Here is an 11,841-nt window from a genome sequence, read left to right as displayed (position 1 = left end):
GCGCAATGCACAGTGGGAGACAAACACAGTGTATGAGAAAGAATAAGAGCATACGAAGAAAGGGACAGAAAAAAAAAAATATTTCAGTGAGAGCGAGACTAACACTGACTCCTGAGACAGCAGCAGGCAGCGTCACTTCTAATCTGCCCTCATACGGATGCGAGACAAACAGACGATGCTCCTCCTGCGTCACAAACGTGTTAGTTTGTTTGGGAAAAGACACACAGGAGTTCTTCAATGCTGAGATGATCATTTAGACAAGATGTCCTCTTCCCCACGCCATCTGTCTCACTCTTCCACTGTCTCTGCTCTTTTCTCATATTTTCGGTGGGAAGCGCCACTTTATCAGTAAGTGATGTCAGAGCTCCACTCTCACACATGTGGTCTGAATGCCAATGCTGTGGTTGGTGCCAACCTACCCAGCTGTCCACATCATTAGTAAAAGTGGACCATACAGCAGGTGCTGCACCCCAGCCCTTTGTTATCGAACAGCTCAGATTTTCTTTTATAATATATATTATAAAATTACACACATACGGCACATCTTATTTATGAGTACAAAGTGCTCTCAGGACTCACATGCTTTTATTTTGAAAGACTATTTGAATTATTATTTAAAGGACCAGTGTATAGGATTCATAGTGGTGAAGTTGCAGATTGTAACCATATGAATACAGCTCAGCCTCCAAAGCATGTAGGAGAACCTACGACGGCAGCGAAACCTGCAAAAAGATTAACATGGTGGTTCAACATGGTGGCCTCCATGGAAGAGGACTCGCTCCCTCTATAGATAAAAAAACACTCATTCTAACACTTTTCAGGTGATTATACACTAATGAAAATATACCTATGAATATTATATTCAGTTTCCAATTTACAGACCAACTATTATTAGTTGGGAAACTGATAGTTTTGGGAGTATGTGACCCAGCCAAAGTCAACCTCTGCTTAAAAATGAAGCCAAAAATGGCAGTTCCTCCGACAGCCGCCTGAGGCTGGCTGCAAAAGTGAGTCAATCTCCAGAAGCCCCCATGATTAAATGCCCAGCTTCACAGCAGGAATAAATATGTTTACAGCCTGGTTAAAAAAAACTATAGACTATACAGACTATTAATTCCAAAAGGGATCCCAGTAGTGGTCCCCAGACCTCTGTTCGAAGACCACTGATTCAGTGTGGCAATTATTATAATTCTTGTGTTTAACTATCTCCAAAACAAATCAAGATGCCTCAATATTTTAAACAAATAACATTATTGGTATAGATGGAGCGATTTTCTCTGTTTCAAGATAACAAGATAACAAATTCCTTCTAGAAAACACTGGAAAGTGAAATCTTGCTGGAAAAATGTTCCACTTATTTAAAACAAATAGCGAGAATTTATTAAGTAGTTCCTTCAAATATTATTCCATTGTTTGACATGTTTTGTCATGAACATGTTGAGGCAAAATGTACTGCTATCTATATACAGACTGAGCTCAGGTTATGATTTGTGTATATTGGTTTGACACCTTACAGAAAAAGAATGTGGTAATTTTAAAATGAACACTTTTTTGACATATGAAAGACAGATAAAGAAACAATACATACAGGGATACAAGGTAACAACATGGAAAACACATTTGTTGTATGGGACTAGATCAGAATAAATGACTTGGTTAGAAATGGTTAGAATTAAGTTTTTCCCTTGTTTTTCATTTGCCCTTTGGAATTACATTATCAGTACCGAATGGTTCTCATCGAAACTACAAATCCTGTGTGCATTATGAATAGTACAATACATACTGTAAACAATATAAATATAATCTGAATCACTCAGTAATCCCCTGCTATCTGGGATTCTCTCTTTAAAAATGTATTTGTCAACAGTCTGGTACTGTCTGTTACAGTTTATTTGCAAATACAAGAGTAAGTGAGTCTGTTGCAAAGTTCAAAACCATTTATGGATTCAGTTGTGTTACTGCACTTGACCTGTCTGACTGTTTGACCCACACTGTTGGAGAGAGAAAAGCATTCCTGAGGATGAAGACTGTCAGGACAGACAGGTCTGATGAAAAGCCTTTATAAAACCACACGCATGTTTCCCCTCATTCCTCCTCCTCCATTCATAATCACAAGAGGGGGAAAAATAAATATTTACAATGAGCTGTTAGGCATTGTTGAAACATTTGCAGGGATGTTTGATATGAGAACATTTTTTGCAGGGAATTTCAAAATGAAGGGCCGGAAATGGTGGGAACATTTTACTCGAGTGCATCATTGCTGTTCTCTTAGTCATAACGTTGTGAAAGCACTTGAATCCCATTGTACCGTTGAGACAGTGAGGTGGGGCTAAATCAGTGTTCAACACACACACACACACAGGATACAGTGTGGTTAATCTGGCACACCAGATTTCACTTCAGGGAGATTGCTATGGCCAATTTAGGAAAATACCAGAACTGTGAAAATAAATGAACGCCAAAAGCAGAGCAATTAGAAATTAAATGGTAAACAAAGTGATAAAAGTGACAACAGAGAGATAAAGAACAAGCGTGCAAGTGCAAAAGAAGAGAGAGGTAAGAATGAAGTGAAGAAGGTAGAAGTAGAAGTTATAGATTAACAAGATGAGTGTTGTGGGGGTTAGAGGGAAGGAGATGATGCAGGGGGCAGTGCGTCACCTGAGCAGATTGGGTCTGATCAAGCATCTCCTCAAATCTCTGGTAGTCCTCGTCGTCGGGGTCAGCGCCGGACAGCCGCGCAGCCCGGGCCATGAAGTAGGGAGGAAGCTCTCCTATAGCTGTACCTGCACCCTGCTCACATACAAACACACAGACACAGACACACACATACAGAGATTCGTAATTACTGTTGCTCAGTTGTTCATGTTTACTGTACTCCCTGACGTGACTGTATATTGTTTTGGCAGGCGATAAATCTGAATTTAACATAGCTTTAACAAAAAGAGAGCGAGAGATGTTAGTTGTTTTGAACAGTGCAGATTGTTTATTTCTTTATTAAATTAGATGCTGTGGCTGATTTCATTGCTTTAAATTGTGTTTTTGTTATTGTGCATTGAGTAGTTCGGTTGTAAAAATACTATATTTGTCTTAATATCATGCTAATTATTATAACAAGCATGTTACCATTGTCCCTGGGGGGTTAATGGAGCAAAAATATCAATATCCACTATCCAAAGGAGCTTGCACCGCTTGACGTCTGGGATTGTGCGATCAGAGCACTTAATGGGAATAAAACGGAAAGGATTTACGTGAGCGAAAATCCCACAGATTATTAAACGATCATGGATACATAAAACACAGGCCTAGGAAAGGTGAAAAAACCAGATGCCACCTCTAAACAGCATATCAACACACTGCACCGCTAATTGCTCTGTTCCAATATGCTTTGGACACGTGGAATGCAGTGTTTCTGGAAAATTTAAGAAGTGCTAACAAGCCCAAGGGGGTCTAAAGGAACCAAGATATCGATATCTAACAGTCAAAAGGAGCTTGTAGCTATAAAGCGGTGAAGCCCGTGTGATTGAGGGGGGCTTAACAGGAAGAAAGCGGAAGTGATTTGAGGGAAATAAATCCTCAGCACTTGGTCGGTTCACCAAGTTCATACCGCCAAAACATGAGGAGGGGGGGAGTTAGGGGTGAGGGGGTGAGGGCTACAGACTTAATTAACACAATGAAAACAGCCGCCAAGAAATGCTGTGTTTTTGGAGTTGCTCACAGCTCATTACTTTAATGTTTCCAGGCACAGGGGGAGAGTAGGGGTGCAAGGGGGGATGAGAGAAGATGCTAAGGATACAGTTAGTGTTAGTTACTATTACAGAGGGCATATGGATGATTTCAAGCTCTGACACATCCCTGACATCCTACGATCCACAGCAATGAAAAAAATTAAGCTCTTGGACCGAAATAAAGTTCTTTAGGTGGAACAGGCACAAAATCATAGCTTCAATCTCTCTCCCAGAAGAACATAACTAACTAATCACAGCCACATTACTTGTATGTAGCTGGATGGCTGAGCCAGAAGATGATTAGTGAGTAGTTAGCAACCATGGCAGCAACAACAAGCCCAAACAATCATTCTCAGGAGGCGGTGCTATCCCAAAACCTGGCAGACTGCATCTTTAATCTGGACACCCTGTTCTGTTGTTAACACTGCAGTCTTTGATGAAATCTGCCAGTTTTTTCTCATAATGGAGACATGCCCTAATCTCCCTGGCAGCTGCTCCATTCAATAGCTCTGCCTCTGTTTGTGAGCGTGCATGTGCCTGTGTGTTTGTGTAGGGGGCAGTGAAATATGTCCACCTGCACAGTGGTGGCGTTTGAAGTGGAGCACTTAAGGGAGCTGCAGTAGTGGACAGAGAGGCTTCAAGAGGGAACAAAAAAAGACAGAAGAGAAAGGAAGAAACAGAAAGGAGAGAGGAGGAGAAGAAGAGGTAGCGGTAATGGTGGTGGTGGGAAGGGCAATATCTAATGTCTCATCACCAGTGTGTCCAGAAGATGGGAGGCTGGCAGTAGGAGGGGGAATGTTGGCGTGGGTGCTTTGAAACCGGGGTGGGCACAACAGGTGTCTCCAACTGTAGAGCTGACAAGCCTCAACCGAGGCCATGCCAGGCTGGGGTTACAGGGGTGTGGCTGTGACAGGGTGGTGGTGAGTCCAAGGGGATTGGGTGGCACACACACACCCACAAACAGGGACTCCTATAACACACCTCAGGGCATGGTTCTGCTGCTGGGTTCAGAGAAAATTTGACTCCAGTTTGAAACATCAATACATCAAACCTACAGACTTTTTTACGTGTAGGATTGGTGTGCCTACACTTACACACACTAAATGTGATGGGGTATGTGTCATAAAACGACATGAAGCTATTATAAGGGATAAAAGGTAAGGATCACAATATCATATTACAGTATCATTTTTTATATTAGATTAATATTAGGGCTTAGTTTAGCATGTAAAGAAAATGGTAAATGTTTGGGTTAGAGGAGATTAGTGTGGGAAATTAACTTCATTTTTAACTAACCACTCAATAGTAAATCAGTCCCACTCATATTTTGCCAGCATCAGGCTAGTGACTGGTGCTAAGGGGGGTATGCAAGGGGATGATTATCCAATAAATTAAAACCATTTTTTTAACATGGGTATGTGTCCAATTTTGCATTTGTAAGTGTGTTTGTGTGTGTAGTTAATGTATTACTAACAATAAGGAAGCCTGAAGGCCAATTACATTTAAGAGCAGGCAGTTAAAAACCTGCCTGGTTCCTGTTAAGTTCATGGTTGTGAAGAATTTCCCCTCATCCTCACCTCAGCCCCTTCCACATTATGTAGAACAGGGAAACAGATAACAAAGAATGATAAAACTCTTTTCACGTGTTACTGACCAAGTTCTCTATTCTCAATGTTCGTCAGTTCTGCCTTTTTCACAATGAAAAAAAAAGGAAACTACAGATAAGAGCAGAAGACACTGCAGTTATAAAGAAGTCAATACAGGAGTGTGACTTCTAGATCACTGTGGTACATCTCTGTTCTTGTTTTTATGTGTACAAGCCATTGTGAGTGGTTTCACGGTAACTCTGAGCCATGTGTGAGTCATTGATAAACCACCAGACCTGAGTGTAACTAGAAACCCAGGTAGAAGGCTGTCCTTTAAGTCCAAAATTTAAACAAATTCTGGGATTATAAAAGCCAGAGTTATTATAAAGGATTGTTTTGCAATTAGCATGTTATTTTTATATACTTAGACTACATAATACAAAAAAAAATGTTTAAAACGTTTTTATTCTGGTCCTAAAATAACTTCATAGATTGAAAATATTTCATCTTTCTCGGCAGCCACAAGGCTGGTTAGAGGTGTGAAACCACCAACACTGCATGGGGGGAATTCACGGTAAGAAACTGGGGTTTTCCAAGCAAATGAGTTATCAATGAATACATTTGCACCCACAGTGTTATTGCAAATTAGCATACTTTCTAGCTTGATCCTTTATTTGTGGAGGTACAGCAAAGACAATAATGAGTAAGTAAATAATACCACAGCATAAATTGCATGTTAACTAAGAAAGACATCATTTGTGCACCTAATTTGGAGTGTACAGTTTGGTCATTTTCATGTTTCTACCACCATTTCTCTAATGACATCTTTCAAACCCACTGGATAAATTCAAAAATGCATTGTGGTCAATCTGAAAACAGGACTGTTTGTCTAAGCTCCCAAGAAACTGGCATTTGGGAGATATGGGTTTTTTACCTGACAGCAACAATATCTCAAAGCACACACTCTGAATACTGGTCAAAGCTGTGGTGAATGTGCAAGGTCACTGCAAACTGCAACCAAAACTGGGACATATTTTTAACTCTGTTGCCTGCTGTTTAGCTTTTCCAGTCTAAAGGATGCACAACCAGTGTGTAACAGGCACTCACCCACATGCAAGCTTCGAGGCGGACTTTGGAGATGATGGTCCAGAGAGAGATGCTTCCCTGGAGGGCTGCTGACCCCACCAACCTGTCCACCCCTGAGGCCTCCACGCCCACCTGCTCAGCATCAGAGCCTGGTGTGGGTGCTTCCTGCTGGGGACAGACAATTTGGTCCGGATAAGGTGGCTCGGGGAAATCCACTGAGCCACATTCATAGGCCGCCAAGGTCACTGATGCTATGTGTGGTCCCTGAGAAATGGAGAAAGACATAGAGCGAGAGAGAGAAAAAGAGGGGAAGAAAAAGGAAGATGAAAAGTAAAAGAGAGGGGGGTGAAAATTAAGAGTGGGAGTGAGTCCACCTTTTAGAAGTAGTTTTGAGTCAAGGGAAGACCCCATTGTTATTAGCACAGTGAGACAAAAGTGACAGCAGTGAGTCAAATACTGATTGATAACATCAAGACAGTTAATATGTGGGCCAGTATGTAGGCTGTTGTCTCATGCAGTTCCTACAGCAATGGAACTCTTCCTCTGCTTTCACTATAAGCTTTAAGAGGGAATTTGCGATTGAATTTGATAATTTAAATAGGCCATCAGGAAATGGAGAAAAACGAATAACTATGATTAAGCTGGAACATTATGCAAAAGGCTGCTTGTTTCAAAACATGCACGAAAATCAAAGTGTAAATGGATAAAGAGTGCAGGGCCCCGGGTGGAAATGATCAAGGATGGAAACCAAAGCTGGGGTATAGAAACCATTTCCCCAGTCACCTTTGCGAGGTGACATGGATGCTTACACATACACACAAACACGGCCGTGTAGCCATATGTGTGCCCACATGAAAGCAGTAATAAAGAAAAGAGCAGCAGAAAAACAAGCAGGTTTTAAAAATGGACTCTCTTCAGACAGAATTTATTAATGTTTGACTGTTCCTATTGTAAGAATGAGACATTAGCATACTTAAGGGCCCACAGTCTTTGATAAGGCCTGGTCTGGTTTATATTTCTGGCTCTTGTTTATTTACTCGTTTCAATTAGGCTTCCAGTGAGAAAACAGAGGAATCAAAGGAAGGAAGAGAGGTGCAGGATGGATTTCTGGTGCGTGGTGAAAGTTTATTGAGTAGCTGGCTTTGTGTTCTTGACTCGGCAAACCCTAAAACAATATCCACAATTCCGCTGAGTAGAGAGACTCCGAAGGCCACACACACACACAGACTCACAATTAAACTAAATTACACAGAAATACCATATAACATATCAAGAGGGGAAATCTCCATTTCAACACACTTCTGGCATTTTGAAATAAAGTACCAGCATTGGTCATTTGAAGTCTCCTCTCTCCAATTGTGCCTCTATTATTTTATGAGCAGTTCAACAGGTCAAAACTCCAGCAACGCTTGTAGTACATAGAACAATTTATTGTTAAGACCAACGCGTTTTGGCTTGTGGCCTTAATCATTGTAATTATCATTAAACACATTACAAACAACATAAAATAGGGTAGATATAAAGCAGATTAATTCATCATTAAATGGTTGAATTTCATTTAACACACCTGTTTTGAAGAAAAAATAAATTTCCTTTGTAGTCAAAATGTGAGCCCTGCCTGCTGAACAGAACATGGTACAAAAAGTAAAATTTCTGTGAAAACCATTTAATTCCTGCAGTATAAATTCAGTTAAGTTTACTGAGAAAAAGAAGGAAACTATTTGTACAAATGGCCTTTGGTCATTCTACACTGACTCATTAGGACAATAGGGTTGATAACATCGTCTGAGAGCACAATGTTTGATTAAGTTTTATACTGAACAGGATCCAGTCAGGAAAAAAAAGGTCATGTAACTTTGCATGTAAGAAAGTATGTTACACTCTGAACACTAGTGAGATCCCTGCAAATAAAGGCAGGTCAATTGAGTGGGCCGATGTAATCGTGCACTGTGTACTCTGTCTATTCCATGTGTTTACGCTCATGCGTATGTGTGTGTAGGAAGGGTGCTCCCAGTGACGCACAGGGCCAGTTTGGCATTATGCAATATAGCGCCAAAATGAAGAGGCAACCCTGGGGTGGGGCTGGAACTTCCGGAGCTGCATGGGACAAGGCAGGACAGGACGGGACGTGGGAGAGCAGGACAGTGATGTGTGAGGCAACAGGAAACAGCAATGTCTTCTCTAGGAACAGTGCACTCCCTTTGATGACACAGATTAGTTTCTATACACACAGTATTAGCAAGTAGGCACAGTCCCATTTTATTAATACTGTGATAATATCTACAAAAAAAACCACTCCCAGGACTTAAAGAGAAAGGGTCTAATGTTTAAACACTTGTTTTCTTACAAAAGCATTAGACAAATCGGAAAATCAAGTCAAAAAAAAAAAATCAAGGAAAAAAAGTGACCCAGAGGGAGAAGTCAAGAAACTCCCAGCACTGACCCAGTCAGACTGGATACTCCCTAGACCCATATCCAGCCCACTGACTCTCCAGAGAGATCACACTGATCTGACACACACACACACACAAACAGACTCCTCAAGCAGTATGTTTGTGTGGCCAAGAAAGACCATATTCCTCTTGCTCACCCCTTCCAACTCTATCGCAGGTAATGTGTGTTTACCAAACACACACAGACAGCCTGCCAACAGAGAGTGTTGCGTGACTCGGAGTACCTGCTCTCTCTTGCTCTCTCTCTGTCAAATGCTGTGTCACTGCTTCTCACCTTACACAAAAGCCCAGTCATCTCATGTTGTCCATGTGACTCACCATTAATCTTCAGCCCAACCTACAACATCCAGGTAGCTGCCATCTGTCTCATTTTGTTTCTCACTTGGTGACACACAAACACACATTTCTTTTCCTACGAAGGCATAGTAGAGGACTAATATCAGGAGAAAAATACAAAACACACAGTGCAGGAAGCATTTCTTTCTCTCTGAGAGAAACTATTGTTCTACCTTATACACTGTTTACTATAAACAAAGTGGTGGTGAGGGTTTATGTGTGTATGCTAAAATAACTATTCAACCTCCTAACTGTGTCTACTGTGAGGTTTGTCTGATGTAGATGATGTTTGCAGCCACTAAAATACACATCAGTACTGACAGAGGCACAAAGTTCCTCTCTCTAACCCAATGGGATCCACAATGGAGGCAACATTGCTGGCATTCCTGTGGCGACCTGCAGAAACCAACGCCTGGCCTCCAAAACGAGTGGGATCCCCACTCCTGGGTATGAGTGCATCCACACAGACTTTGAGGAGACACACACAGTTTGGAGTCTGAATAAGTGTCGACAATATATCTTCACTATAGAACACTGCGCATGTCTTTTAGAGTGCACGGTCAAACAGAACAGACCTTACTGTCAAACAACCAAAGTATGATATCTTTGTGTCAAAATTTAAACATTTGTTCAAATGTGTTTTGTGTAATTACCTGTTTCTAATTTATAATTTACAGTATATAAGTGCAACAGACTGTTTAAAGTAGTTTCCCTCATGATCCAACAGAGGGCACACCACTATCAGCTTGACCTATGGCATGCCCTCTTGACATGATGAGGCTGAACTGATAACAAATTAATTCTGATGTGTAGTAAATTGTTCTTTCACCTCTATCCTGGACCAGTGACAGTGATTGGCTATGAGCGCAGCAGTTGCTCAACCATATAAACGGAAAGGAGTTTCCTTTCAGTGCCACACCAAGAACAAAGTGTGCCTACTGAAGGAGGATGTGAAAGCTGGTTGGCCAATAGCTGCTGCTGAGAAGCGATACTGGCACGTACTGTCGACCACCTTCTCTCGTCCACAGGATCCAACACCATTGTTAGAATACTCTTGACTTGTTAAACACAAAGTGTTATTTGCATTAGTTCAGCAGACACACACTCATAGCATAATGCACCAGTGTAGGCGTGATGACTTGAATTGCAACGCAGCTTGTGCAAGAAGGGGGCTTTTTACATTTGAAATTATAAGTACTGTTTCACTCTGTACATGGAAATAGATGCAGTGGAATGAATGAGCTAATGATGAAATTTTTCATCACATATCACATTGAATTTCAAAAACCAGTACATTCCCATTAGGAAGTAGTAGCACACAACAGTCAGATTCAAAGTGTCAGCTGTCTGTAGGTTATAAATACATTTTTAAAAAACCCAACAGAAATGTCTGCATAACTTCCCAATTTAAATGTTCTATACTAGGCTACACTTTAAATTATTAAGGATGAAAGAGATACAAACTGTATGGGGGAATACAAAATTATAGGATCCCTATTGTATTGTTGTTAATCATGAGACCCTACCAGATGCAGCCCATAATTGTACCGGCCACCAGTCATGGTGTGGGCTCCTCTTGTTAGTTCACGGTGGCAAATGTAGTTGCTTCCGAAGCTCCAAAACCAGACATTAATGGGTGACCATAAACTGACCAGTTCTCAGTGACCACGACCACAGGACGGTCCAGTCATTAACAGGTCGCTGTGGTTGTCAAGGGCCATTTAGGTACATTAGACACGGTCCGGCTAGCATAACCTGTTAACCACTTCTTACAGTGGGAGACTGCTGGAGGCAAAGCAGGACAAACATTAGAGGTTAGTTCGTTATAAAGAAGCCCTGGTCAGGATCTCTGAGGGAGGTAAGAGAATGCTGGACTGAGGCCAGTGATGGAGCAGAGACAGAGAGGAGGGGTAGGGGGTGTTTAGAAGTGGGTGGTAAGCACACACATACACACACACGCTGACTGTGAGATGCTGGAGGTTTGAGGGGCTGGTCCCAATGATTTATAAATGTGGTTTCACAATATGACCTGATGTTCAGAAACCTCACCCTGACTAGCAGACAGACACACTCACTCTGACCCCCCACTGAGTGAACACTTTCATTTCAATCCAAACTGTCTGAAACTGACTTTATATTTAATGTTTGTGTGTAGTGTTTTCATGTATTTTAAAATAATTGTTCCTAATCACTAATCACAAAAAAAAAAGGAACAAAAAGTAAAATGCAAAAAAATCTGTTCCGTATGCATTTTACATTTTCTTTGTGTTATGATGCTTTGGATAAATTACATCAAAGCACAATGGGTGTACATTCCTTCTTTGAGTGTGTTTCTTCTTTGCCAACTAAAACAAAATGTTGGTCCCCATTGAAAGCCCTTCAAGATAAAAATAAGGCTGATGCAACGACCACGACACAAACGTGGGTGTTTCATGGTGTGACAGGAAAAGCACCTTGGTGACCTTTATGGTAGAATTTCATAACAAAACTTTTCCTCAACTAACTGAAACACCTGCAGTCTGCCAGCATCACTCTGGTTTGGTCTGGTCAGGTTTGGCTTGTTCTGGCAGGGTTGTTGGTGTCATTCCAGACTGGCTACACACTAAGCCCACTTTGGCCCAGGAATGGCTTCCTGTAGACTGTGTGTGTGTGTGT

General features: G+C 41.3%; 1 protein-coding gene across 1 annotated transcript in view; it reads right to left on the bottom strand.

Moving 5' to 3' along the window:
* The window catches only part of LOC118331269 (vacuole membrane protein 1-like), a gene marked incomplete at its 5' end in the record, with an annotated part of 49,036 nt that overhangs the window by 30,930 nt on the left and 6,265 nt on the right, over window positions 1-11,841 (bottom strand). The window contains 2 exon segments of the mRNA XM_035666074.1: window positions 2,659-2,790; window positions 6,419-6,661. Coding sequence (XP_035521967.1) covers window positions 2,659-2,790; window positions 6,419-6,661 — 375 coding nt within the window.

This window comes from Morone saxatilis, unplaced genomic scaffold, assembly GCF_004916995.1.
Source record: "Morone saxatilis isolate NCDOM2014 unplaced genomic scaffold, NCSU_SB_2.0 Contig20, whole genome shotgun sequence".
In the NCBI taxonomy this organism is placed as follows: domain Eukaryota; kingdom Metazoa; phylum Chordata; class Actinopteri; family Moronidae; genus Morone; species Morone saxatilis.
Note: the sequence above shows the minus strand (reverse complement) of the source record. Positions and strands in the feature narration are given on the sequence as shown.